The 27,780-nt window shown below is 42.7% G+C and overlaps 1 protein-coding gene across 2 annotated transcripts in view; it reads left to right on the top strand.

The window, feature by feature from the left end:
• Positions 1-27,780, top strand: part of RB1 (RB transcriptional corepressor 1) — a 382,409-nt gene that overhangs the window by 20,651 nt on the left and 333,978 nt on the right. For both annotated transcript variants that reach the window (XM_033948118.1, XM_033948117.1), the window contains exons 4-6: positions 2,389-2,523; positions 15,433-15,471; positions 19,770-19,837. In XM_033948118.1, the coding sequence (XP_033804009.1) occupies positions 2,389-2,523; positions 15,433-15,471; positions 19,770-19,837 (242 nt within the window). The remainder of the gene's footprint in view (positions 1-2,388; positions 2,524-15,432; positions 15,472-19,769; positions 19,838-27,780) is intronic.

Genomic DNA, 27,780 nt, shown 5'->3' with positions numbered 1-27,780 from the left:
AATTCTTTTCTTATTATGATTTTTTAAGTAATGAAAAAAAAAATTATACCTTTTTTATTAAACAAATAGGTGAATTTATTACAGGATACTTGGGGAGCTAGGGTAGGGAACAGGGTGATTATGGTGGGAGAGATTGTTTATCTAAACAGATACAGTATTGTTTAAACTGCTGTTATTGTAAACGTGTGCTTTTGCACTAATAAAAAATATTTATTTATTTCTGTATTTATATACCACTTATAACCTAAGTGGTTTACATTCAGGTACTCAAGCATTTGTCCCTATCTGTTTTGGTGGGCTCACTCTCTTATCTAATGTACCCAGGATAATGAGGGATTAGGTGACTTGCCCAGGGTCAGAAAGAGCAGCGTGGGATTTGAACTCACGACCTCAGGGTGCTGAGGCTGTAGCTCTAACCACTGTGTTCCCTGTTAGCAGCAGCAGCAGACAAATCCAGACACATGGGTTAAGTCCACCCACCCGCAGGTAGAGACAAAGGACATGAAAGCTATGATCCGTTATCTCGGATGGCATACTCTTATCTCTAGAAGGCATTTGAATGGCTTGACCCATACTTCTAGATTTTGCTAAGATGAGTTGGCTCCTACTGTAGTTTTCTGTTTTGGTTGTAGCCTGTGGTTATTAGGCTTTTTCAGCATCTATGGGATATACTTGAGGGAGCCAGGTCAATACTTCCCCCTTCCATTTCTGCCTTAAGGCTCCCTCCTTAAAAAACTTGAAAACTGAGGGCTGTTAATTGATCTCACTTGGCAGCCCCTGACTAGCTGTGGCAGGGGTGAATCCTCTTCTCATTCAGGGCAGCGGGTGAGTAGACTGTTAGTACAGGGGGAGAGAGTCCTTAGCGCTGCAAGTGTCAACGGCACAACACAAGAACATAAAAATTGCCATACTGGGACAGACCGAAGGTCCATCAAACCCAGTATCCTATTTCCAACAGTGGCCAATCCGGGTCCCAAGCACCTAGCTAGATCCTAAGTAGCAAAATAGATTTTATGCTGCTTATCCTAGGAATAAGCAGTGGATTTCCCCAAGCCATCTCAATAATGGCTTATGGACTTCTCTTTTAGGAAATTATTCAAGCTTTTTTAAAACCCCACTAAGCTAACAGATTCCTCCACATTCTCCAGCAACGAATTCCAGAGTTTAATTACACATTGTGTGATGAAATATTTTCTCCGGTTAGTTTTAAATCTACTACTTAGTAGCTTCATCACATGCCTCCTAGTTGTTTTGGAAAGAGCGAACAAGCATTTCACATCTACCCTTTCCTCTCCACTCGGTATTTTATAGACCTCTATCATATCACCCCTGAGCCGTCTCTTCTTCAAGCTGAAGAGCCCTAACTGCTTTAGCCTTTCCTCATAGGGAAGTCGTCCCAAACCGTTTATCATTTTTGTCACCCTTCTCTCTATCTTTTCTAATTCCACTATATCTTTTTTGATATGCGGTGACCAGAACTGCATAAAGTATTTGAGTTGCGGCCGTACCATAGAGCAATACAAGGGCATTATAACATTTTCATCTTTGTTTTCCATTCCGTTCCTAATAATTCCTAACATTCTATTTGCTTTCTTAGCTGCTGCTGCTGCCGCTGCCACACATTAAGCTGAGGGTTTCAATGTATCCTCAGTCCTTTTCCTGGGCAATGACTCCTAACATAGAACCCGGCATTATGTCGTACACTGTATGCCATAATAAAATGATGATTTCAAATATCATGCTTTTTGCTTCTCCCCTACCAGAGACTACTGCACTCATCTCTCATACAGTACAATACTGTCTTGTATATTGCAATTTTCTGCAAGGAATCTATGTGGTGGTGCATACTTTCAAATGTATATATTAGATTTCCAGTGTTGGCACATTTTCGAGAGAGAAAAAAAATTCCATGACATATGAATCAACCCTCATATTTTATTTCCCTTTTAAATGTTTTGTTAACTGCTTAAAATTATATTTTATATGGGTTGTGATATATCAAAAATAAACTGAAACCTGCAGAATGTCCCTTTAGATCAGGGGTCTCAAAGTCCCTCCTTGAGGGCCACAATCCAGTCGGGTTTTCACGATTTCCCCAATGAATATGCATGAGATCTATGTGCATGCACTGCTTTCAATGCATATTCATTGGGGAAATCCTGAAAACCCGACTGGATTGCGGCCCTCAAGGAGGGACTTTGAGATCCCTGCTTTAGATGATGATTAGTTCAATCTCTGTAGATGAGGCCTGATCACTGAGAGATGCAGATCTTCACATTGAGCTACAGGGGTGTGTATTCTTTTTAGCTTGGTAAAACATTGACTAATAAATGGGATTGCTATTGTTGACAACTAATAGTCCTTTTGATTTTTTTTTCACTTTTTCAGTGTAAATACATTCTTCCAGTTGGTACAGGAGATAGATGTCAACATGGACACTATAAGCACAAAAGTTGATAATACTGTTTTAAGACTGAAGAAGAAATACGATGTATTGTGCGCACTTTATGACAAATTTCAAAGGTAAGATAGTTACTCAGAGCATGTAGCAATAAGATTTAAAGTGGTGTGAAATTGATTATTTATCTGGATTGACACTAATGAAGTCATCTTTTGAAAAGTCCATTGTTATATACTATGGCCCCAGTGTTTGCACATGTTCCCCTTCAAGATGGCTTAGTGATTCTTCAGGTGCAATGACACAAAGCAGCTTGTGCGCTCCTCCTTGAGCTGTAGAAAGTCTGGAAATGAAGGAATTGGAAACAAGTATTCTCTGATAGAGAAGAATAAAGTGCCTTCGCAGATGGGCAACATCATCCAACAGAGCACATGCATGTACTGTATACGGGGAAAGCTCCTTTCATAGCTTTTCTACTTGAAAAGTTTTGAGTTTCTCTGTGCATAGTTCCCTGTCCCCCCAAATAGTTGATAGAACAATATACCTGCAAGGATTTTGTGGTTTACTTGAATAATAAAATCAAGGTTGTCGGGCAGACTGCAGAGGGTCGGAGTAAAGGGTCAATATTCTGACTGGCGGGGAGTCACGAGAGGTGTACCACAGGGGTCGGTGCTGGGGCCATTACTCTTTAACATATTTATCAATGACCTGGAAAAGGAGGCAAAGTGCGAGGTTATAAAATTTGCAGACGATACCAAACTGTGCGGCAGAGTTAGGACCAGGGAGGAGTGTGAGGACCTACAAAGAGACCTGGACAAGCTAGAAGACTGGGCAAACAAATGGCAAATGCGCTTTAACGTGGACAAATGCAAGGTCATGCATATAGGGAAAAAGAACCCGTTGTTCAACTACAAATTGGGGGGGGTACTGTTGGGAGACAGCAGACTTGAGAGAGACTTGGGTGTGCTGGTGGATGCATCACTGAAGCCATCTGCACAGTGCGCAGCAGCCTCGAAAAAAGCCAACAGGATGCTTGGCATCATAAAGAAGGGCATAACAACCAGAACACGGGAAGTCATCATGTCATTGTATCGAGCGATGGTGCGTCCACATCTGGAATACTGCGTTCAGTATTGGTCGCCGCACCTCAAGAAGGACATGGCGGTACTTGAGAGAGTCCAAAGGAGAGCAACGAAAATGGTAAAAGGGCTAGAACACTGCCCGTATGCCGAAAGGTTGGATAGGCTGGGGCTCTTCTCTCTGGAAAAGAGGAGGCTCAGGGGAGATATGATAGAGACCTTCAAGATCATGAGGGGCATGGAGAGGGTGGATAGGGACAGATTCTTCAGACTGAAGGGGACAACAAGTACGAGGGGGCATTCGGAGAAACTGAAGGGAGATAGGTTCAAAACAAACGCAAGGAAGTTTTTTTTCACCCAAAGGGTCGTGGACACTTGGAATGCGCTACCAGAGGAAGTGATCAAGCAGAGTACGGTACAGGGATTCAAACAGGGATTGGACGGATTCCTGAAGGATAAAGGGATCATGGGATACTGAGGGAGGAGCTGGGATGTAACACAAGTATAGAAAGCTAATCAGGTAATGAGTATAGAAACCAAACCAGGTCGTGCATGTGCAAGACCGGAGGGTTAGGACTTCGATAGGAAGACAGGACTTAAATGAGAAACCAAGGTGGCAAGGGAGCCCCTTCTGGTGATACAGACAGGTCGTGACCTGTTTGGGCCGCCGCGGGAGCGGACTGCTGGGCAGGATGGACCTGTGGTCTGACCCGGCAGAGGCACTGCTTATGTTCTTATGTTCTTATGTTATTTAGGAAGGACAAAGTAAGTATAATGAGGGAAAATCTGTCCTGTATTAGGAGAAAATGATAAATGATTTGGGTCTAGTTAGGCCTTATGAACTGATGGGATCAAATAATTCTGGAATGAGGGGGAGGCCTAGTCTAAGTTGATAGTTTGACTTTGTGTGGTTTCCAAGAATTTGTTAGCCTGGTTAAGATGGGTATCAGAATCGTTACTCTGTGTGGTGCTTCCAGACCAAAGTTTAGAATTAATGTTCTTGATAAAACGTCTGAGCAAGATTTCAATTCAATTTCAATTTTTTATTTCTAGTCCGCCTTTGTCCAAGGTGGGTTACAAAAAATACCTACAAAATAAAACAATAATAATACAAACAGACATACTCACAAAACAGAATCTGCTGCCGTGTTAAAACCCAACATTACTGAGCATCATATTTCAAATTACAGAAAAGATGTTTCTTTAACATTCGCTTAAATTTGTACAAGTTTGTTAGATGCCTTAAGTACACAGGCAGCTTATTCCACTCTGATGGTCCGCAATCACTTTGAAAACTGTTTAGCTGCCGAACAAGAGCGTCTTGTTACCAGTTTCTTTCAATCTTTGTTAACTGTTCAACATAGAATGGTTCTTGATAAGTGAGACATTGAGTATTCCAGATCCCCGAGGAACGAGTGTTTTTCAAAACATGGACCATGTCGGGTCCTTTCTTCTCACCTATGAGAACCACCATTTGGACAACAACATTTTATTGACTCCAGTAAAGATCCTGTGCTTTGTACATCACTTCTGCAGTTCTCCTTTGTTTCTCCTGTACATGAGAGCACCCTCTTCCTTATTTACTAAAAAAAACAAAGTAGTTTAACTATCTGATCAAACTATATTTTTCTAGTAGTAGTTTAACTACATGAAACAACTACTTCAAAAGTAGTTAACTACTGCTGTTCTTATACATATCTCAATTTGATCTTAGGAACAAGCATCTGTGAAATTTGATGGTCCTCTTCAAATACTGAAACAATTCCTTTAGTCAGAGCTGTAATTAGTGGCTACACTGTCTTATCCAAGTTGACATCATTAGCCAATCCCTGTAATTTTGACTGAATTTCTGTTATTGGGGGGATTACATGTTCAATATAGCAGTTATTTTGAGCTTGCAAAATGTTGATTGCAGCTGACAATGGCTTATGACATGAACGTAGTTCCTCAGGAACACCATCTCAGTGTCGCTCATGAGTTCTAGGCCTGGTTTTTTATTGACATTCTTGCATCTTCTCCACTCCAGTTGTAACCAGTTGACTGGTGGCTAAGTAATCTGAAACCCACCTTGTGCAGGTTGGAATGAGGAATGTAAGCCAGACACCTCTTCAACAACATTTGCATGTTGGTACTTCAGTTGACTGCATTGCTAAGAACTTTTACATTCGCTTGTAACACAGATCTTTTCATAACCTCACAGCTGTCAACAGCTGCCACAAGTCTGTGTGATGGGCACATCTCTTCTTGTTAAACCAGTTAAAGTCAATATTATCAGTGCATGATATTATCAGTGCATCTTTGACTTCATCAGAGATCTAAAATCAGCAATTTGGACAACCTCCGATTCATAAAGTGACTGGCTGTTGGACTCTGAGCATGAACTGCTGTTCTCTTCATTGCCACTAATTCAAATGTCATTCAGAAGACACAAGGCTTTTGTAATATTTACTGCATTGTCAATAATGCAGCAGATGGTCTTAGTTGATATGTGGAATTCTGCAAACAGTTCAGCCATCATTTGGGCAATCATCTACCCAGTGTGGGAATATTTAAATTGTCAAATAACCAAAACATTAGGGAATGAAGCAAAAGTGTCTCCTTGTTTATGTAATGAATGGTCATTTCAAGAAAATTGTGCTTGTGGCTGCTCCAAAGATTTCTTGTTAAAGTTTCAAGTTTATTAGATTTTTATATACCGCTTATGCAGATTATCTAAGCGGTTTGTGTTTTTGTTTTGTTTTTTTTTTGTTTTTTTTTAATAATCAGATACTCAAGTAAATACCCTATCTGTCCCGGTAGGCTCACAATCTATCTACAATTAGCAAGTTCTTTTGAATGTCATACAGTTTGTTTCAGCTACATATTAGCCTACTCTTATAGCCCGTTACATTAACGGGTGCTAGAATATATATGTGTGTGTCTGTTTTAATTTTTTTTCTCTCTCCTTAGTCGCTTTCTGTATTTCTGTCTGTTTTTTTTAATTTTTTTTTCCTTGGCTGTCCACTACCACCCCTTGCCTGCTCCCCCTGTCCATTCTCCCTTCCTTTTACCTCCCCTGTGTCCTCCACCACCCCATCACTGCCCACCTTATCCAGCAGAAGCCCTTCTCCCTTTGTTTTACCTCCCCCTGCTCACCCTGTCCAGCAGTAGGCCTGTCTTTATTTTTCTGCCCCCCCTCCCTGTTCATCAGCATCTCTTCCCCTGTCCATCAAACCCTTTTCTGCCCTCCATTTCCGTGTGTTGCAGCATTTCCCTCCCACCCCACTTCCCTGTGCAGTATTTGCTCCCCCCCATACATTGCTTCTTAACTCCATGCCCTACTTATGTGTTTTCCGGGTTTGGCTGCCGCGGCCTGCAGCCGCCAACAGCCACCGTGGCCGACATTTGACTCGGGCCGCCGCGCCGCAGGAGAAGCAGTGCCCAACTTAAAACCCGTAAGGGCGGTCGAAATCTGGCTCGGGGGGGGGAGGAGGAAGAGAGAGAGCGGAGAGGCGGCGACCGCTGCATCTTTGAAGAGGGAGCAGGACAGATCGTAAGCCGCGCATGCGCACTTCCTATGTGTTGCTACAGCTCACGGAAAACCGGCGCACACATAGGAAGTGCGCATGCGCGGCCTAGCGTTTTATTATATTAGATTGTGTCTACTTGAAGGTTGGATAGCAGACATACATCACTGACACAACTTTTGAAGCCACTTCATTCAACTGTTGTAAGCGGTATATCTTGCAGTTATCTCAAGACCTCATGATCAAACTGTTTCTGTAAAATAGTTCCTTGTCTGGGCAGAGCTGTTGAGTGGAGTTTAGATAAATTTTGACTAGGCTGTTGTTCCTATTTTAATGCAGTGTTTTACACATAAGTTAATTTATGAACATTAGACCATCTTTAGTCTTACTAAAGATTATATAATGTATAAATGAAGGCATACAATTAAGGGAGAGATTGTGATTTTAATGTAATTTCACTTTAATTTTGACATCGTAACTGAATTGCAACAGGATTAGACTTAGGGCTCCTTTTACGAAGCCACGTTAAGTGCGCGCTAGCCGAAAAACTACCGCCTGCTCAAGAGGCGGCGGTAGCGGCTAGCGCGGCCGGCAAATTAGCACGCGCTATTACGTGCGTTAAGTCGCTAACGTAGCTTTGTAAAAGGAGCCCTTAGATTTTTACATAATTTGCAGTTTGTAAAATATGTGCTGCTGTCACATTTTAACCTACCAAAACAGTGCCAATGAAAATTATATAAAAATGAGACACTAGCAAGCAGACAATTGGTGCATCAGTAACAATACTCCTTTTCTGTCTAACCGTAGGTTGTCACCCCTTCTTCATTTGCCTCCCCCCTCCCCGGCATGCTTTGACATGGGCTCAGTTCTATCGCCACTCTTTTATAACTTATTTATCAGTCCACTAGCCACTCTTATTCAGTCCCATGGTATTTCATTTCATTTTTATGCAGATGATAATCTACTATTTTTCCCTACTAACCCATTCACTCCTGATGTCGATCCATTACAACACTGCCTTAATTCAGTCGCTGAATGGCTTAGCAATCATAAATTAATCTTAAACAAAGAAAAACAGTAGCTTGTTGATTCACAGGAGGCCTCTCAGTCCCCTTGTTACCCCTTACTCTATTAGGACATTCAATTCTTCCAGTTAATACATTTTGTTATCTTGGGGTCAGTCTGGATTCAGAACTCACTTTTCTACTCCAGATCTCTGCTCCAAGTAAGACGTGTTTCACAATACTTCACCAATTACATTCAATCAGATGTTATTTTGACCAGGATACATTTCATTTGTTGATCCTTTCACAAATAACTAAGAAGACTGGACTATATCATATACCTAGGATGCTCTTGATGCCTTAAGAAGCTTCAAACACTCCAAAATACTGCCATCAGGCTTCTGTGCCATGCCTGTAAATGCGATCATGTCTCCCCACTAATACAATCCCATCACTGGCTTCCTATAGAACAGCAGATCATATTCAAACTTATATCCCTTACGTTCAAGGCTCATTTAAGATATTCAAAGTAGCCCTTAAAACCTGGCTGTTCAGTTTGGCATTTAAACTCAATCCAGACCCAACTTAGGCCTAGTAGGCTTGACATACCACCATTTTTCCATTTCCAATGCCTCACTACCTTTCCCACCCCTCTGTTTACTATATTTCTCTAACATTCTTTGTTTCTTCTCTATCCCTCTTTGGAATGAATGAATACTGTCTTATACCCATTTTAGTTCCTTTTAATCTGTATCTTAGTATGTATACCACTAAGATCTATACATTGGTTCTATGTAGTATATCAAGTATGATAAACTATATTTCCAGTGATCTCGTGTCATATGCAGAATTTACAGTTCGCTGCAAACTTTTTCTCATCCATTTATCACTTTTCAATCTGTTTCTTATTAAATTCTCTCAGTATTAAGCTATTTATTCTGGCTTGTTTAAACAATAACTGATTCCTAAATTAACAACAGCCACTAGCTGTGCCATAACACAAAAGAAAAATATCCCCAATGCAATGACTCACTTTGTCCAATCACTTGCTCTAGAACTAAAAATATTATGTGAGGGTAAACAAAAAGGTTAAGGCAATCTACATTTAACAGCTTTAACAGAAGTAACTGTGAGCAATTGAACATAACTTTTTCACATAGTCCCGTGCAAGACAATGCCTTTATTGTATCGTTCAACTAGAATCTGTATTCCTGCAGAGAAGTTCTTCGGCTGCTCCCAAAGCTTGTTGAGATCCGCTTTCTTTTTTTCATCATCAGAGGTAAATCTATGGCCTTGCAGCATATTCTTCAGTAGACTGAAGATGTGATAACTGCTAGGTGCCTGATCTGGGCTGTAAGGAGGATATAGAAGACTCTTTTCTGACAGAATGTGCTAGGGGGTGAGAGACTGACATGCACAGACCAAGAGAGAGACCTTGAGGTGATCGTGTCTGAAGATCTGAGGTGAAACAATGTGGCAAGGCAGTGGCTGTTGCCTGAAGAATGCTAGGCTGCATAGATAGAAGCGTTACTTGCAGAAGAAAGGAGGTATTGATGCCCCTGTACAAATCATTGGTGAGGTCACACTTGGAGTACTGTGTCCAGTTTTGGAGGCCATATCTCTGCAAGGATGTAAAAAGACTTGAGACAGTTCAGAGGAAGGTGATGAAACATATGGAAGGTGTCATAAAACATATGAGAAAAGACTTGAGGATTTGAATATGTATATGCTGGAAAAAAGGAGAGAGAGAGAGGTGATATGATACAGACTTTTAAGTACCATACCATATTGTTTCTTATATCCCGCAAATGTCAACTGTGAATCATTGACAGCTACTTGAAAGGTATTGATATTCAAACAAACCTCTTTCAGAGATGTAGAGGCAGTAGGACTACAGGACATGAATGGAGGTTGCGGGGAGGTAGATGCAAGAGTAATGTCAGAAAATACTTTTTCACAGAGAGGATGGTGGATACTTGGAACGCCCTTCCAAGAGAGGTGGTAGAATCCAAAACTGTGAATGAATTAAAAAAATGTGTGGGATAGACATAGGGAGATTGTGGTGCAGTGGTTAGAGCTACAGTCTCAGCACCCTGAGGTTGTGGGTTCAAACCCCATGCTGCTCCTTATGACCCTGGGCAAGTCACTTAATCCTCCACTGCCCCAGGTATATTGGATAGACCAGTGGTCCCCAACCCTGTCCTGAAGGACTACCAGGCCAGTCGGATTTTTAGGATAGCCCTAATGAATATGCATGAGAGAGATTTGTATATAATGGAGGTGACAGGCATGCAAATCTGCCCCATGCATATTCATTAGGGCTATCCCAAAAAACCCGACTTGTCTGGTGGTCTTCTAGGACAGGGTTGGGGAACACTGGGATAGACTGTGAGCCCACTGGGATAGATAGGGAAAATGTTTGAAGAACCTGTATGTAAACCACTTTGAGTGTGGTTGTAAAAGTACAAAAGGCGGTATACAAGTCCCAATCCTTTTCCCTTTCCCCATAAATAGAAAGAAGATAGAATCACAATATGGCTGTTGAGGTGTTCAAATCCAAGCTAAAAGCCCACTTTTTTTGAATCTGTTTCAACTCCTAACTCCCACTCACTGCTGTCAGATACCTATACTCACTGTATCATTTCCTCTACCATAATCTCCCCAACCCCGAAACGTCCTGTCTGAATTAGATTGTAAGCTCTTCTGAGCAGGGACCGTCTATTGTATGTTAAAATGTACAGCACTGCGTAGTAGTAGTTAGAAAATAGTAGGAGCTTAGCCCGATGCCGGACAGCCTGATACAGTTTGTGTCCTGCACATGGCCAGCATGGGGGAATGGAGCCCGATGTCAGACAGACTTGTATGGTCTGTGTTCTACAAGCGGCGAGAGACAGGTGAAGGTTTGACAACTCCATTGTGTTGATCATTTTATTGTCACATACTGCGAGTGGGGGGGGGGGAACTATGTAATTTTGGAGGGGAGGAGAAGGCATCTGGACCTATAAGTTGAATACTATCAGCAATACACCACATTTTCATCCCCATCATGGTAGTGACTTAACAACTAGCATTTAAACATGGGTGACCTGAGCCTATATAGAATGGTGGGCAAGGCTCTGGTCACCTTGTTGGGCAGAATGGGTGGACCATGAGAGTCTTTTTCTGCCACCATTTACTGTTCTATACAGCAGGTTTTGTACACATGCAGTATTAGTTTCACAAATCCACATACAGTACTCCCCCGAAATTCATGGGGGTTACATTCGCGGAGTGACTGCAAATGTTGAAAAACTGTGAATATTGGAAAAGTACTGTAATCGGCACTCCTCCTTTCTTGCTTTGTCCCCAATATAAAAACAACAACAACTTGCCTTCTACCTCTGATCTAATGCGCCTTATCAGGCCACAGAAGACACCACAGTTTGGTCTTGAGCATGGTGCTGACCCTCGAGGTTTCCCTGCGACCAGCCCCAGCAAAAGTGCCCTGGTTTCCTTAGTCGGCAGCGTCTTCCGGAGATTGGTGGTGGTGATTTTTCTGCTCAACGTGTTGTGGGAGGGGCACGGGAGGCGCTCGGCCAGGGCAGACCGCGGATTGGGGAAGGGAAGGATGGCTGAGTGTAGAGAGCTTTTCCATTGGCCAGTCATTCACGGTATTTTCTGACTGGAAGAGGCGGTCAGAAAATACCGCGAATGACTGAGTCCGCGAACCGCGAATTCGTGGGGGTATACTGTACTCAGAAAAAGAGCTGTAGTAGTTGGCATCTTTTTTTGTGTAAGAGTAGGCAATTTATATGTGGAATTGACTATATAAATAAGATCCATATTCCAGATAGTTATACACATAAGTTCTGCCAATTATGGAGTGAAGCACTGATAGACAAATTTTAAAATTGTATAGGCTATATACAAAGTACCAGGGGCAATCCTTTCAAGCCCAGGTGAAACTAGCACTTTGCAGATTCTGCCTTGGAGAAAATGAAAACCTCAATAGGGACATTTTTAGGTTTTCACTTTTTTTGGTATGCCCAGGATGTACCCCTTTTTGAATGTGAGTATCCTGGGGCATCTACATCTGTAGGTAGTGGCATTCTGAAAGCGTCATTTAAATTTCTAGATGTGCAAATACTGTTTGCACTTCTAGGTGCTGCATAAGGCTTCTTAAATGGCCTCCATAATTCTATATAATCGTGGACATAATATTAAACTAGATGACATAAATACATACATTAAACACGGAATATTCTCTCTTGCTCCAGAGTCTGCCCATTTCAAACTGTATACCATGAAGCCAGTTGCATGAGCCTGATAATTCTAGCTACTGATGGGGTGAGCAAAGAGGGTATCCTTTTCCATTTCCATTTTTTATACTGTAGCAACATCCTGTGGTTAGTTGCTGAAATTACAGCTCTGCGTTTTAGAGTTGAGAATCTTTGGGTTGACTTGCTAAATATTTCTGTAACATGCCAAACCAAATTACCTTAAGAGTTTTTGGAGGCCACCCCTTTAAAAATGTAATTGATATATTCCAAAGTCAGTTCTCTCAGAAGAAAGCAATCACGATTTTTAAAAATTATAACTATCATGTTTATTACAAATAATTATTTTAATAATAATCGAGTTTTTATAGATGCTTCAACAAATAGCTCAGGATGATCTACATCACTAATAAAATTAATACACAAAATTTTTAAAAATTTACCCTACCCCCACACTTTTTTACGAAGCCACTTTAGGCTTTTATTTATCACCAGCCACAGTGGTATTAGGTCCAAAGCTCATAGGAATTATGTGAGAATCGGAGCTAACATTGCCATGGCTGGCAATTGAAAAAGCCTAACATGGCTTCGTAATAAAAGGGGAGGTAAATTTCTGTTCATAATTAATGAAAGTGAAAAGGAATGGGATTTAATGTACTACATTCTGTGGTTACAGTCACAGTGGTTTCATATTATATACAGATAATTGTTTTGTACCTGGGGTAATGAAGGGTTAAGTGACTTGGGCAAGGTCACAAGGCACTGCAGTGAGAAACAAACCCAGTTCTTCTGATTCTCAAGCCATTGAATTTTCCTACAGCCAAGTTTTAAAAGACTTCTTTTTAAATTCCAACAATCACTCTTAAGATTCCAAGAGAATTCCAACAAACTTAAGATCAAAGAGAGAATTCCCAAAATTCTGAAGCAATTGCCAGCAAAATTTGCTTCTGAATTAAAAGTTTCCTAAAGCTTGAAGCAGGAAAAAGTTGAAATGTTTTTACAGAAATAGATCACAATGAGTGGTGTCTTGTTTTGAAGTTGGCTTGAGACTATGGGCTAGATTCACAAAGCTTACCGATTGTGTACCAATCGGTTTGTGACTTCTTTGCGACCCGACCCAATTCACTAACCTCGTGGCCAATCCAATTCCGATCCACATATGCAAATGAAGGGAAACGGCATGCAAAGCAGGAAGGATGCAATTACTAAACTTTTTCAGGAACACTGACTGGGCTGGCCGATCAAAAAAGAAGTGACTAGTGGAGACTAGTCGCTCAAGACCTTTCCTGCTCTCTGCCAACTTCTCCTGCCTTGCCACCCCAACTTCTCCTGCCTTGCCGCCCTGACTTCTCCTGCCTTGCCGTCCCACTCTCTGCCCCAACTCGCTGCCCGACTCTCCTGCCCTTTCCCCGCAGTGCGAGCCCGTGGTTTTAACCTGTGGGTTTAAAGCGGGTTAAAACCACAGGCTCGCGAAATATTAAAAAAGTTTTTTAAAAAAGCAGCTCGCAACTCTGTAAGCATATGCAGACTATCTACAGACAAAGAAGATGGTCTGCACATGCTTCAGGATCACTCACTAGCGATACATGTGGTCGGTGGGGGGCGTTCCTCCGATCGCCCCTATTTGCATGCTGACTCTTGGTGAATTCGTCAGCCTGCCGCTGATCAGGCACGATCGGAAAGGTTAGTAAGATTTTCAAAGAAAGACGAAGCAACTTAAACTTGATTCTTGCAGATGGTATACACCCCAAGTTACCGAAAGAACTCAAACATGAAACTGCTAATCTTCTGTTGATATCTAACTTGTGGTTAAAATCATTCATAGTATACAAAGATTGGAGGGTGGCCAATGTAACACTGACTTTTAAAAAGGGTTCTGGGATGATCCAGAAAATTACAGACAGGTAAGCTTGACTTCAGTGCTGAGCAAAATAGTGGAAACTATTATAAAGAATAAAATTACAAAACAGGTTTAATGGAACAGTCGGCAGTCGGCATGGGTTCAGTCAAAGGAAGTCTTGCCTCACCAGTTTTGCTTAATTTTTTTGAAGGTGTGAATAAATGTGGATATAGGTGAAATGGTAGCCTAGTATATCAGTTTTCCAGAAAATTTCAACAAAGTTCCTCATGTAAGACTCCTGAGAAAATTAGAATTATGGTATAGGCAATATTCTGGCATGTAGTGGCGTGCCTAGCATATGTGACACCTGGGGTCCATCATTTTTTGACAACCCCCTCATTTGTGTGAAAAACATGATTTTTGGTAACAATCCGCATATCGCACAAGGAAAGGCAACATCTTACAGTATTTAGTTTTAGGGAATGAGACTCTTCCATCCAAGTTAATATTCTATTGAGATATATGTTCAAAAGTTCAAAGGTCATGGCTACAGGTAATTCACACAATAAGGTTATCTGTATATCAGTAGAGATGTAATAAGATGACCCAAGCACTCTAATTTATTTGGCCAGAGAGCTAAGAACATCACTGAATGAAATGGGAGACAAAGGGGAACCCTGCAAAGCTCTACAATTTGGGAGCCAGGTTTTAGAAGTTTCCTCATATCTCCTAATCTGCTAAGATCAAAGGGGGGGAGGGTGTTTTAAGGCTAAAATAATATTTAAACAGTTCCAATAACATAGTAAAATCAGGAGAATCTTTATTGGTTACTAAATCAAATGCTCATTTTAAATAGAATTACTTTAACAAGGCAGTTTTTCCTTTATCTAGAATCTGCCTGAGGTCATTGATCAAAGTAGGAAGACAAGTTTGTATTATGATCTTGTCTAAAATCTGATTACCTGGTTTAAAATGCCATAAATAATCCTGTAATAGGAATGACTAAAACGTGAACAGAGAGGCAGAAATTAAATTGAAGGAAGCTGAAAAGGAGGAGAGAGAAAAATTCCAAGAGTTGAAAACAGAGGAAAGCAGAAACCAGATTTTAAGCCAACACATAAAAAAAATGACCAGAAAACAAATGTACAAAAAAGTAATTTCATTTTCTATTTTATAATTATTTTGCCAGCTTTTGGAATGTCTTTTTCAAAATCTCTGCTGAACAGAGCTTGGAGGCATTCAATTGAAATTTGTTTGACTTAGGGGGTACTTGGCTTCAAGTTAAGGAATGCTACAGTAGGTGACATAAAATATTGCAATCTAAGCAGTGTTCATTTTATCTTTTTCAGGACTTTTGATCATATATTCATGGCAGAATCCAATGCAGAGTAAGTCTTTCTCTTTTGAACAGAAGTAATGCAGATTTAGAAAAGTCTGACTAATGAAGACTGTATTAAGTTTAATGCCTTACTTAATGGTTTTTTAAAATTATTTCTAACTTGAAACACTGTTTTTCTGATTAACTTGGTACAAAATTGATCCTTGAGCAATTAACATGAATAATATAAAGCTATCAATGTGTGTGCAGCCTATCAGCTTCTGTTCTTAAGCTGTAGTGCTGCAAATCAAAATATGGTTACCGGTAAGTGCTTCTTCCAGCATTGCTGTCCTTCAGTGACACTCAACAGTGTACAGGTGAAAATCACATTGATCATTAGGTTTACATCCTGTTAAAGTACAGTCATCCAGTGTTGGTATCTCTCCAAGATGAAAGTTGTACCACAGATGAAACAATTATTTATTTATTTTTTTGCATCTATGTAAGAAAAATCTATAGGTGATGTATATGGTCTCTTGAGGTCTCTTCTGCTGATGTGCACATCTTAGATTAACACTGCAAGAGTAAAACATCTATCTGTTAGGGTGCAAGTTAAGCGCAGTTAATAGCATCTCCTGTCTCCAAACATTTCTTCTGCTCTCTTCTACTCCCTATTCCTGTAACCTCATCAGACCTCTATGCTAGTCTACTTTAAAGATGGCCTTCTGTTGCTTTTCAGCAGCAGTAACATTGCACATTTGCTGCCTGCAGCCTGGTCTGACGCTTTCTCTTGTAAACCAATTAGATATAGTTGATTGATTGTATATCAAGAAACCAATAAACTTGAAACTAGCCCAGTCTTGTCTATGCAGTAACAGGAAGTGATGTCCAGAGGAGGTAGGATATGCCAGAGGTACTTCAGTGTAGGCCACAGGCACTGTATATGCAACATTGCCACTGCTAGAGACCAACAAAATACCGTGCCAGACTTTAAGAATAAATGGGATACCCATGTGGGATCCCTACGAGGGTCAAGATAAGGAAATTGGGTCATTAGGGCATAGACAGGGGGTGGGTAAGCAGAGTGGGCAGACTTGATGGGCTTTAGCCATTTTCTTCCGTCATCTTCTATGTTTCTATGTTTCATCTTTAATGTAGAGCAGTGGGGTGGGAGGGCAGACTTCAGACTGTAGATAGAGAGAGGGGAGTGAGCTACAGACCTGTGAGCAGAACTGGAATGACCATCAGTAGAATCTGACTTGAGGTAGTGATCTGGGGGGTGAAAGTGAGATTCAGTCCTTTATGGAAGGGAAAGGGGATGGAATTTGATATACCACCTTTCTGTGGCCACAGTCAATGCAGTTTACATATTATATACAGGCACTTGTCCAGAGTTGCAAGGATCCACAGTGGAAAAATAAATGAATAAAATACCTTTAGCGGTTTAATCATGATTAAAAATCTTGATCGAAATACAGCTCTAATATATATAGTATGTGTGTGTGTGTAAGTAATAAATCAGCTTACATTACTTAACTGCATGTGGCTACTCTATGACACTAAGCCATAAGATCTTTTCAGTAGTTGGATTTACTGCATATAGGCTATTGCTGGGTTGTTTTTCTTTTCTGTTTAGTCATTTCCAGAAAAGGAAAAATGCTGGTGTGTATTCTGAATTCTATTTTCAGGCTACGAGATGCTGGTGTGTAAAATATCATGGGTTTAACTATGAAAGAAGAGTGAGCTTGAAATTGACAAAAATAGCATTAAACTTAAGCGTTGCTAACCTAAAACCATGTTGCAAACAATGTTATACAGTACTCCCCCCAAATTTGCGGGGGTTCCATTTCAGGAACACCCATGAATTTCAAAAAACCACGAATATGGTTTTGAGTCTGTAAAAAGGCAGGAGAGGGCAGCTGGGGCGCCGGCAGGTACAGTAAATCATACCCAGTATGCTCCTGGTGGGGGGGGGGGGAGAGGAGGAGGAATCGGCTGTGCAGAAGGCTGATTCGCGGACTCATTCCCTGGAAGAAGAAGTTAGAAAATACCGTGAATAACTGAGTCTGCGAATCCGCGGGGGAACACTGTATTTGTATGTATGGGTAATAATTAAAAAGAAAACGGTTCTTTTTCTTTGGATCTGATGAAGGGGGGGAGGATTTGTTCCTGTAAGCAAGTTGAGAAGTCTTAAGTTAGTAGGTTCATAGACAACGGCGTGAAAGACAAAGGCGCGCCCGGACAATTGAGCGCAGCGCGGAGGCGCGCGCCGCTCTAAATTACTGTTTTTAGGGCTCCGGGGGGTGTGGGGGGGGGAACCCCCCCATTTTACTTAATAGACATCGCGCCGGCTTTGTGGGGGGTTTGGGGGTTGTAACCCTCCACATTTTACTGTAAACTTAACTTTTTCCCTAAAAACAGGGAAAAAGTGAAGTTTTCAGTAAAATGTGGGGGGTTACAACCCCCCAAACCCCCCACAATGCAGCGCGATGTCTATTAAGTAAAGTGGAGGGGTTCCCCCCCACACACCCCCATCGGAGCCCTAAAAACAGTAATTTAGAGCGGCGTGCACCTCCGCGCTGCACTCAATTGTCTGGGCGCGCCTTTGTCCAGGTGTGCTTTTGACCTGACACCAGTTAGTATAATAAATAGGTCTTACCTTTCCTTTACCTTTGTTCATTCAGTGACACTGTATGAAAAAATTCCAAAAGAGTAGCTAAATGTGGAGGAATCCCTTCCTTCATATAAAGCCTTATGGGTCAACATAAAAATTTTGAATTGAAAGTGAAACCAAACAGGCAACCAGTGAAATCTCTGAGGGGGGAAAAAAGGTGGAGAGGTATGATTAGTAGCATAGCGAGGGTAGGAGGTGCCCGGGGGGGGGGGTGCCCCACCCTCTTCTCTGTCCCCCACTCATTCCACACTTCCTCTGTGCACACACCTTCCCCCCCCCCCCATAACTCTTTAATTCTTCAACGGCATGAGCAGAATTTCTAACCTGCTGCCTCTCTTGTGGTCTGCTCCTATAAGGCCAAAGCACATGCTTGTTCACCCTTACATTAGGCAACCCAACCACCTTGTCAGTTGCTGGATTCCCCAGCTTTCCAGTTCCAATATTTCATACTGAGCACTGCTTGGCCCCCACCTTTCAAGTCACACTGTCTACCAGATTGTAAGACAAACTTGTCCTAACTCAAATCCACTTTTGCTTTTCTCTTAGCAGGGTAGCACTCTTTGCTAAGGCCATTTTTCTTCCCCAGACTCTTCCCGGGTACTGCAGTCCTGCTCACCACACACTTAGAGTTCTCTGCACTTGGGACCTCCTCAACCTAGTCAGCCTTTAGGGCATTTAACTCCAACTTGGTCTGAACCAAGCTCCTCTGACTTGGCCTCAATCTCGGGAGACTAGTACCACCTGCTGTAAGGCAGCTGAACTGCACCATCAGTGAGGGTTTGCTCTTCATTATAACACCTGCTCCCTCACAGCAGTTTACAATAAAAATGGAAACAACTGTCTCATGTATTTATTTATTCATTCTAGCCTTTGATAGAAAGCATAATTGGGATACTGGACAATAGTGACCAGGTACTGCAACGTGCAAGTTGCCGATTGCCCTGTTTATGATGCCAGTATTAAAGAAGTGTTTGGAACTCTGGGCATGTTCCATAACTCTGGACACTTTGTTAGGCAGACTAGATGGACTGCAAAGTCTTTATCGACTATCTTTTACTATGTTACTATGTTACGTACAAATAAAATAGTACCTTACTTTCCTATTTTGGGGGGGATGTGGGAGGGCTTTAGGCTAAATTGTTTGCATATATTTTGTTACAGTTAGCATCCAAATCTGGCTAGTGGTTTTGAGTCCCTAACATTTAGGTTAATACTGTTTTTGTATATTTCAAGCTCAAATTTTTGGTGACCTTTTAATTTTGTACATAAAACCAGAAGTATAAAAATTGGTGTTGGGCAGTTGTGTAAGATGGAAAGATTTTATCATTGTGCAACAGACACACTTTGATGCCAGATTCTGGGTCCCTGTGTATTGCACTCCTGAGGGAGTTTAGGATGTTCTGTGAAATTTAAAAAAGAACCGTCTTTGCAGTACTGTAGTATGTCCAGATAGAAGTGGATTAGATAAAGCAATTAGGGAAAAGAATTCTACTGTATACTGTGAATGAAAGCTCATTTTGGCCCTGTTGAAGCTGACTCTGATTCAACTGGAAACCCAAGGGAGCAGAAGGAAACTGCTGGACTAAGAAAATGATATAGTAATAAAATTATGCCAAATTATCCAATTTACTGTGAAAATGATCGTTGTCTCTCCACCCCCCACCCCCCACCCCCCCTCCCGGGCTTGTTTGCAGGACTTTCGTGGATGTAAATCCTACATTGATTATGAAGGTTTCTTGGATCACCTTTCTGCTTGCAAAAGGTAAATTCATTTCTAATAGTTTTTTTAGATATGGATATTAATTAAAACTTTAATCATGTTGGCTTAATCATGCAGTTAAAAATCTTTATTTATAAAGGCTCGGATTCTATAAATGGTGCCGTTGTTGGCACCCACCTTAAAAGCTGCCGCTGATCTCATGTCACTCACGTGACGGTGACGTTTATTGAATCGCGGCTTTAGAAAAGTTAGGCACCAGAAATGTAGTCCAGGGTTTTCAAGGCCTACATTTCAGCGCCTACCTTTTATGTGAATCGCACCTATGGAGGTGCTTTACAATGACACTGCATAGAACTTAACAGTATTGCGGTATATAAACTGTTATTATTATTATTATTATTCAGTGTTATCCACACCTACAGTGGTGTTAGGTGTTGTAAAGCGCCTCCATAAGCAAGGTGCAGGTGCACCTATATTTTTCATTTTAAAATGCTTTTTTTTTAAATGGTATTTTCAACTTTAAGTTAGGTGCCTAACTTAAGGCATCATTTATAGAATATGGACCAAGATGTTTTATAGAAAGTGTAATTTAAACATTTTAAATGGCACATTCAACTGTGTTTTTATAAATGGAAATTGCTGTTTTATTAGCACACATTTCCTATAGAGCATGTTTTCCAAGAATATCTCAAGATTTCATAAGCGCACCTATGTCCAACATTTCTCCCTTTATCCCAGGACAAGCAGGCAGCATATTCCCACACATGGGTGACGTCACCGACGGAGCCCCGCAGCGGACAGCTTTGAAAGCAAACTTGCTTGAAGATCTCGATCTTTCGAGCACTGTACCGCGCATGCGCGCGTGCCTTCCCGCCCGAACTAGGGGGCGCATCTCCTGAGAGGATCCTCAGTTCGTTTAATTCCGCGGAGACAAGAAGACACGTTTTTCTACATCTCTGCAGCATTGCCTTCTCTTCACCGCGGCTGTTTCTTTTCTTTCAGTTAAGTTCGGTCGCTGTGCTCTCCTATTTCTTTTTCATTTTCTTTTCTTAAAAAAAATAAAAATAAAAAAGTTTCAATTGTTACTTTGATTTCGTGTCCAGCCGGTGAGCCTTGGGCCTAGGCCCATTTGCTCCTTTCGTTCGACACGGACTTTATTTTTTCCATGTCCCGGCCTCTTGTCGCCAGTGTAATCGTGTGATTTCGGTCACCGATCCCCACTGCCGCTGTCTACAGTGCCTGGGTCCCACTTATTCCCCAGAAGATTGTCACCGTTGTTTCACTCTTACTCCACGGGCTTTTCGACGCCGGTGCGCTCAATTTTTTCAACTTTTCGGAGACATGGAGCAACCTTCGGATTCTGCTTCGACCTCGGCGGCTGCCCCGGTCTCGAAGGCTTCGACTCCGACGACATCGACGACTACGGTCTCGAAGGCTTCGACCCAGGCTCCGGCTGGAGCTTCAGTCTCGAAGGCCTCGACCTTACCTGCTTCGGTTCCCTCGAAGACGGTGCCATCTGCGAAGTCTTCTATGGGGGGTAAGTCTCCGGGTTCTCTTTCAGGTACCATACCCAAGAAGCCACCAGACTCCTCTGCACGTCCATCTTCCAAGCGTACCTCCAAGATAAGGGAATACTCACCTTCGAGGTTGCCCTCTTCGGAGCGTACTGCTGCACCTACGAGGTCAGAATCTTCTGTCTCGGTGCCGATGCTGGAGGACATGCTGAAATCTATACTCACCACTCAGATTTCCTCCTTAGTGGCTCAATTGGTCCTGACCTTGCCTCTGACTGATCAGCCTGTCACACAACCAGAGCTTCCAGTATCTCGAGGCTGATCCAGGACACCAAAGAAAATTTCTTCGTCTGATTCTTCTCCAGACTCGCCTCCTCCGAAGCACCGGTCGAAGCATTCGAGACCTATTGCTCCCAAGCTTCGGAGGGAGTCTTCGGCATTGGATACCGAGACTTCTCTGCCTCATTCTTTGAAGCAGAAGCACAGATCTCGACACCATCGCACATCGACTCTAAGTCCTTCTCGACCGAAGACTCCACCATCGAAGCCACCCCGTCGAGACAGTTCACCACAGACCTCGACTCATTCTGTACCACGTACACCTGGTACTTCTCCATTCAGGAGCCTGAAGAGAAAACATTCTCTTACTCCACCTCACAGTGCAGCTTCTTCTGTGACTCTACGTCTAGACTCAGAACCACTTTCACCATATTCTAGAGAGGCTTCTCCCTCATACTCAGCTCTTCCTAAATCTCGCAGTGTATCTCCTGAGGAAGCGTCTGATTCCAAATCCATTTCTTTTGCCAAATTTATTTTTGATATGGGACAAGCTCTCAAACTGGATCTTCATTCAGATTCTAAATATACTCCTGAATATTTAGCAGATATGGAGCTTCCTCATCCACCGAAAGAGTCCCTCAGATTACCTATGACTCCTGTTCTGAAACAAACCTTTGTTCGTAATATGGAGACTCCTTATTCCATCACTGCCATTCCATCTAAATTGGAATCCCGTTATCGAACAGTTCCATGTAAAGGTTATGAAAAGTCTCAACTATCTCATCAATCCCTGGTAGTAGAATCCTCTTTAAAGAAAGCACATCCTTCCAAAATCTATGCTTCAGTTCCTCCAGGTAGAGAAGGTCGTACCATGGATAAGTTTGGTCGCCGTTTATACCAAAACTCTATGATGGCAAATAGAGTTCTTAATTACAGCTACATCTTTACGTCCTACTTCAACCATTTTCTGAAGATTTTACCAACTTTTTACCCGGATATCTCTACCACTCGTCTTTCAGAATTTAAACTCATCCTTAAGACTCTTTCTCAATTACGACTCTTCATGTTACAAGCCTCATATGATGCATTTGAACTCTCATCTCGAGTATCGGCCTTTGCTGTAGCCATGCGTCGTTTAGCATGGTTACGTATTGTGGACATGGATCCCAACCTTCAAGATAGATTGGCAAATCTACCTTGTCAGGGAAATGAATTATTTGATGACTCTATTGAGGCAGCTACCAAGCGTCTTTCAGAACATGAACGCTCTTTTGCTTCCCTCATTCGACCAAAACCTAAACCTGCACCAACTAGAGGTTTCAAACAGACTCCACGTCGTTATCCTCAGAAAACGACTCCTGCTTTTTCAAGACCTCCTCCTCGTCGTCCTCCTCAACAACAGCGACAACAAAAATCTCAGACTCCTGCTGCCACCAAGCCTGCTCAGTCTTTTTGACAATCTCGACATGAGCATTCAAATTTCTCTATTTCCAAATTCTCCCCTCCCCATAGGGGGTCGCCTTTCCACATTTTATCACCAGTGGGAGCTCATTACATCAGATCTCTGGGTGCTTACCATCCTACGAGAGGGATACTCTCTTCGGCTCCTTCAGGTACCTCCAGATCGCCATCCAAGAGAGTGTCCTTCCAATCAGTCACATCTTCCCCTTCTTCTCCAAGAAGCTCGAGCTCTGCTTCTCCTACAAGCTGTGGAGGAAGTTCCTCTTTCCCAAAGGAACTTGGGATTCTACTCCCGTTATTTTCTAGTTCCCAAAAAGACGGGGGATTTGCGACCGATCCTGGATCTCAGAGCTCTCAACAAATATCTAATCAAAGAGAAATTTCGAATGCTCACACTGCCAACTTTATATTCCTTAATGGACCAAGGGGATTGGATGTGTTCCCTCGATCTCAAAGAGGCGTATACTCATATCCCTATTCATCCAGCATTTCGCAAGTACCTCAGATTCCAAGTAGGAAGTCTTCATCTGCAGTACCGAGTTCTCCCCTTCGGATTGGCTTCTTCTCCCAGGGTTTTCACAAAATGTCTCGTGGTCGTGGCTGCAGCTCTTCGCAACCAGGGTCGCCAAGTATTTCCATACCTAGACGACTGGCTCATAAAGGCTTCCTCTTTTTCAGGGGTTATTGCAGCGACCCAACAGACTATTCTTTTTCTACAAAGTTTGGGATTTCACATCAACTTTCCCAAATCTCAGTTGACTCCTTCTCAGTCTCTCCAATTCATAGGAGCAACTCTGGACACTATCAATCTGAGAGCATACCTTCCACAACCACGTCAGGCCGCCCTGCTTCAGATTTCTCAACAACTCTTCCAACTTTCAACTGTTCCAGCATGAAAGATGATGGTTCTGCTCGGTCACATGGCTTCTACAGTTCATGTGATTCCTTTTGCCAGACTTCACCTTCGTATTCCTCAATGGACACTGGCATCCCAATGGCAGCAATCAGTGGATCCACCAACTCGACTGATTTCCATAACTCCTTCATTGCGGAAGTCTCTCCGTTGGTGGATGCTCTCTTTAAATCTTTCCAGAGGCTTGCTGTTCCACCCTCTTCCTCATCAGAAAGTCCTCACAACCGACTCATCAATGTACGCATGGGGAGCTCATGTGGACGGTCTTCGCACTCAGGGTCTCTGGACTCAAGCAGACCGTCTGGAACTCAGAGCGATATTCTATGCTCTCAAAGCTTTTCAACATCTCCTTCATGACATGGTGATTCTTGTACGTACCGACAACCAGGTAGCCATGTATTATGTCAACAAACAGGGAGGGACGGGCTCTCACTCCCTCTGTCAAGAAGCTCTGAAATTGTGGCATTGGGCAATTCTTCACAACATCTTCCTCAGAGCTGTTTATATTCAGGTTCAACACAATTATTTGGCAGACAAATTGAGTCGTCTTCTACAGCCTCACGAATGGACACTCAATTCTCCTACTCTTCGCCAAATCTTTGTCCGTTGAGGAACTCCACAGATAGATTTGTTTGCGTCACCTCTCAACTTCAAACTGCCTCAATTTTGCTCCCGCATCTATGCCCCTCAACGTCTCGAAGCGGATGCGTTTCTACTGGACTGGAGGAATCAGTTCCTTTATGCTTTTCCTCCGTTTCCTCCGATTCTCAAGACTCTAGTCAAACTGAAGTCAGAACTTGCCACCATGATTCTGATAGCTCCTCGGTGGCCCAGACAACCTTGGTTCTCCCTTCTACTTCAACTCAGCACCAGGGAGCCTCTTCTTCTACCAGTATTTCCCTCTCTACTCACGCAGAGTCAAGGATCCTTGCTTCATCCCAATCTGCAGTCTCTACATTTAACAGCTTGGTACCTTTCTGCATAACAGACTTTTCTCAATTCTCTCCGTCTGTTCAAGATATCTTACTTGCTTCCAGAAAACCATCAACTAGACAATGTTATGGCCAGAAGTGGACTAGATTCTCTGCTTGGTGTTCTACACGTCACTTGCCACCCAGATCTTCCTCCTTGACATCCGTTCTGGACTACTTACTCCATTTATCACAATCTGGACTTCAAACTACATCTATTCGAGTCCATCTTAGTGCTATAGCTGCTTTTCATCAGCTTTTGGATGGAAAACCCCTTTCTGCACATCCTATCGTTTCTCGCTTTATGAAAGGACTTCTCAATCTCCATTCACCGATTAAACCACCTCCAGTGGTTTGGGATCTCAATGTTGTTTTAGCTCAACTTAAGAAACCTCCTTTTGAACCGCTTGACAAAGCCCACCTCAAGTATCTCACTTGGAAAGCTGTGTTTTTGATTGCTCTCTCTTCTGCTCGAAGAGTCAGTGAGCTACAAGCTTTAGTTGCAGATCCACCCTTCACAGTTTTTCACCATGACAAAGTGGTCCTCCGTACTCATCCTAAATTCTTACCTAAAGTTGTTTCAGAATTTCACATCAATCAGTCTATTGTTCTACCTGTGTTTTTTCCAAAGCCTCATTCTCATCCTGGAGAAGCTGCTCTTCATACCTTGGACTGTAAACGTGCTTTGGCTTTCTACCTCCAACGCACTCAACTTCACAGAACATCTCCTCAACTTTTCATCTCATTTGATCCAAACAAGTTGGGACGTCCTATATCAAAACGCACAATCTCCAACTGGATGGCTGCTTGTATTTCTTTCTGCTACACTCAGGCTGGTCTTCCTCTGCAAGGTCGAGTGACGGGCCACAAAGTTAGAGCTATGGCGGCATCTGTAGCTTTCCTTCGATCAACTCCCATTGAGGAAATCTGCAAAGCTGCCACTTGGTCCTCGGTTCATACTTTCACCTCTCATTATTGTCTGAATTCCTTATCCAGGAGGGATGGCCACTTTGGCCAATCTGTTTTGCAAAATCTTTTTTCGTAAATTGCCAACTTCCCTCCATCCCTTTTTACTTAGCTTGGAGGTCACCCATGTGTGGGAATATGCTGCCTGCTTGTGCTGGGATAAAGCACAGTTACTTACCGTAACAGTTGTTATCCAGGGACAGCAGGCAGATATTCCCACAACCCTCCCACCTCCCCTGGTTGGCTTCTTGGCTAGGTATCTGAACTGAGGATCCTCTCAGGAGATGCGCCCCCTAGTTCGGGCGGGAAGGCACGCGCGCATGCGCGGTACAGTGCTCGAAAGATCGAGATCTTCAAGCAAGTTTGCTTTCGAGGCTGTCCACTGCGGGGCTCCGTCGGTGACGTCACCCATGTGTGGGAATATCTGCCTGCTGTCCCTGGATAACAACTGTTACGGTAAGTAACTGTGCTTTCTCTTCCCACCACCCCACCTGTGCAGCATCTTTTTTCCTCCCTTCCTATCCCTCCAGCCAATGCAGCATCTGTTCTTCCCAGCCCCCTCTCAGCCCATGCAACATCTGTCCTTCCCAATCCCCCATTCCCAGCCCGTGCAGCGTATGTTCTTTCCCCACAGCGGAATCCTGTGGCACGACCTCTCTCTCTCCAGCTCCTTACTCCCTCCCCTACCTCCTCCCCGGCCCCTGTAATTTTAAATCTTCAGGCATCCAGCAGTGGTGGAAACGCAAAAGGAGCAGGATAACTGCCATGCCATGTGAACGTTTATTCTCAAAAGCAGGCTTTATTATTGACAAACTTAGATCATCTCTGCTCCCTGAAAGTGCCAATCAACTGCTTTGTCTAAATAGCTGGTATAATCAATAATTCATTCATTTGTGTACTCTATAGCCTTGCTGGCTGTCCACCTGGTGCTCTAACCACTACAATGCTGCCCCCAATTTAGGTGACCCAATCTCATATGCTGAGTGCTAATTCTATAATGGCTTTATGGCACATCCCAAACCCTTATAGAATACTAGCCAAAGCCACTGTGGTGCCAAGCTATAGGCACAACTGATGTCAGCTGGTGTACCTAAGTGCGCTGTGCAATGTGTCCAAATGATAGTATTCTTCTTCCAGGACCATGAGCCAGCCCAAACTTCCTGCACTGTGCAGCAGGGAACTGAAAACACACTTTTACTTCTGCTGTAGCAAGGTGAGAGGAATAGGTGGGAAGGGGGGAGAAGTGTATGATAGAGAAGTGGGGACCCATACCAGCGGACTGCTGGGCGCAATGGACCACTGGTCTGACCCAGCAGCGGTAATTCTTATGTTCTTATGTACCCATCAGGTATGTGATGTGACACCAATCGATGGCTAACATAGCTGGTGTTCTTAAGTGTGCTGTGCAATGTGCACAACTGCTAGTATCCCTGTCATGGGACTTGAAACCACAAAACAAGCCCAAACTTCTTGCACTGTGCAGCTCAGTCTTCCAGTAAGCTGAATCACAGCAGGGAACAGAAACACACCGTTGTTGCAGGGGTGGTGCAAAGCAATCGGCTCCTTCAAAACTAGAGAATGACATGGAGACAAATTTGTCCCTGTCCTTGCAGGAACTCAATTTCCCTGTCCTGTCCCCGTGAGTTTTGTTCCTGACCCTGCCCTCAACAGGAAAGTCAGTAAATGAGTTTGTAAAGGAGCTACCACTGATCACAAAGGGGATCCCTAATACACACTCGAATTTCACTGTGGTCAATGTTGGGTGTAGGGTGGAGAGAAATAAGAAGTTTCAGCTGCTGGCTGCCAAGTTTTGGGGCTGGCTTTTAGGTTCAGTGAAAATCTGTTGAGGCTCGACTTAGGCGCTATCTTATAGAATAACTC

Source organism: Geotrypetes seraphini, chromosome 6 (genome assembly GCF_902459505.1).
Source record: "Geotrypetes seraphini chromosome 6, aGeoSer1.1, whole genome shotgun sequence".
In the NCBI taxonomy this organism is placed as follows: Eukaryota; Metazoa; Chordata; class Amphibia; order Gymnophiona; family Dermophiidae; genus Geotrypetes; species Geotrypetes seraphini.
This window is presented reverse-complemented; position numbering and strand designations above follow the sequence as displayed.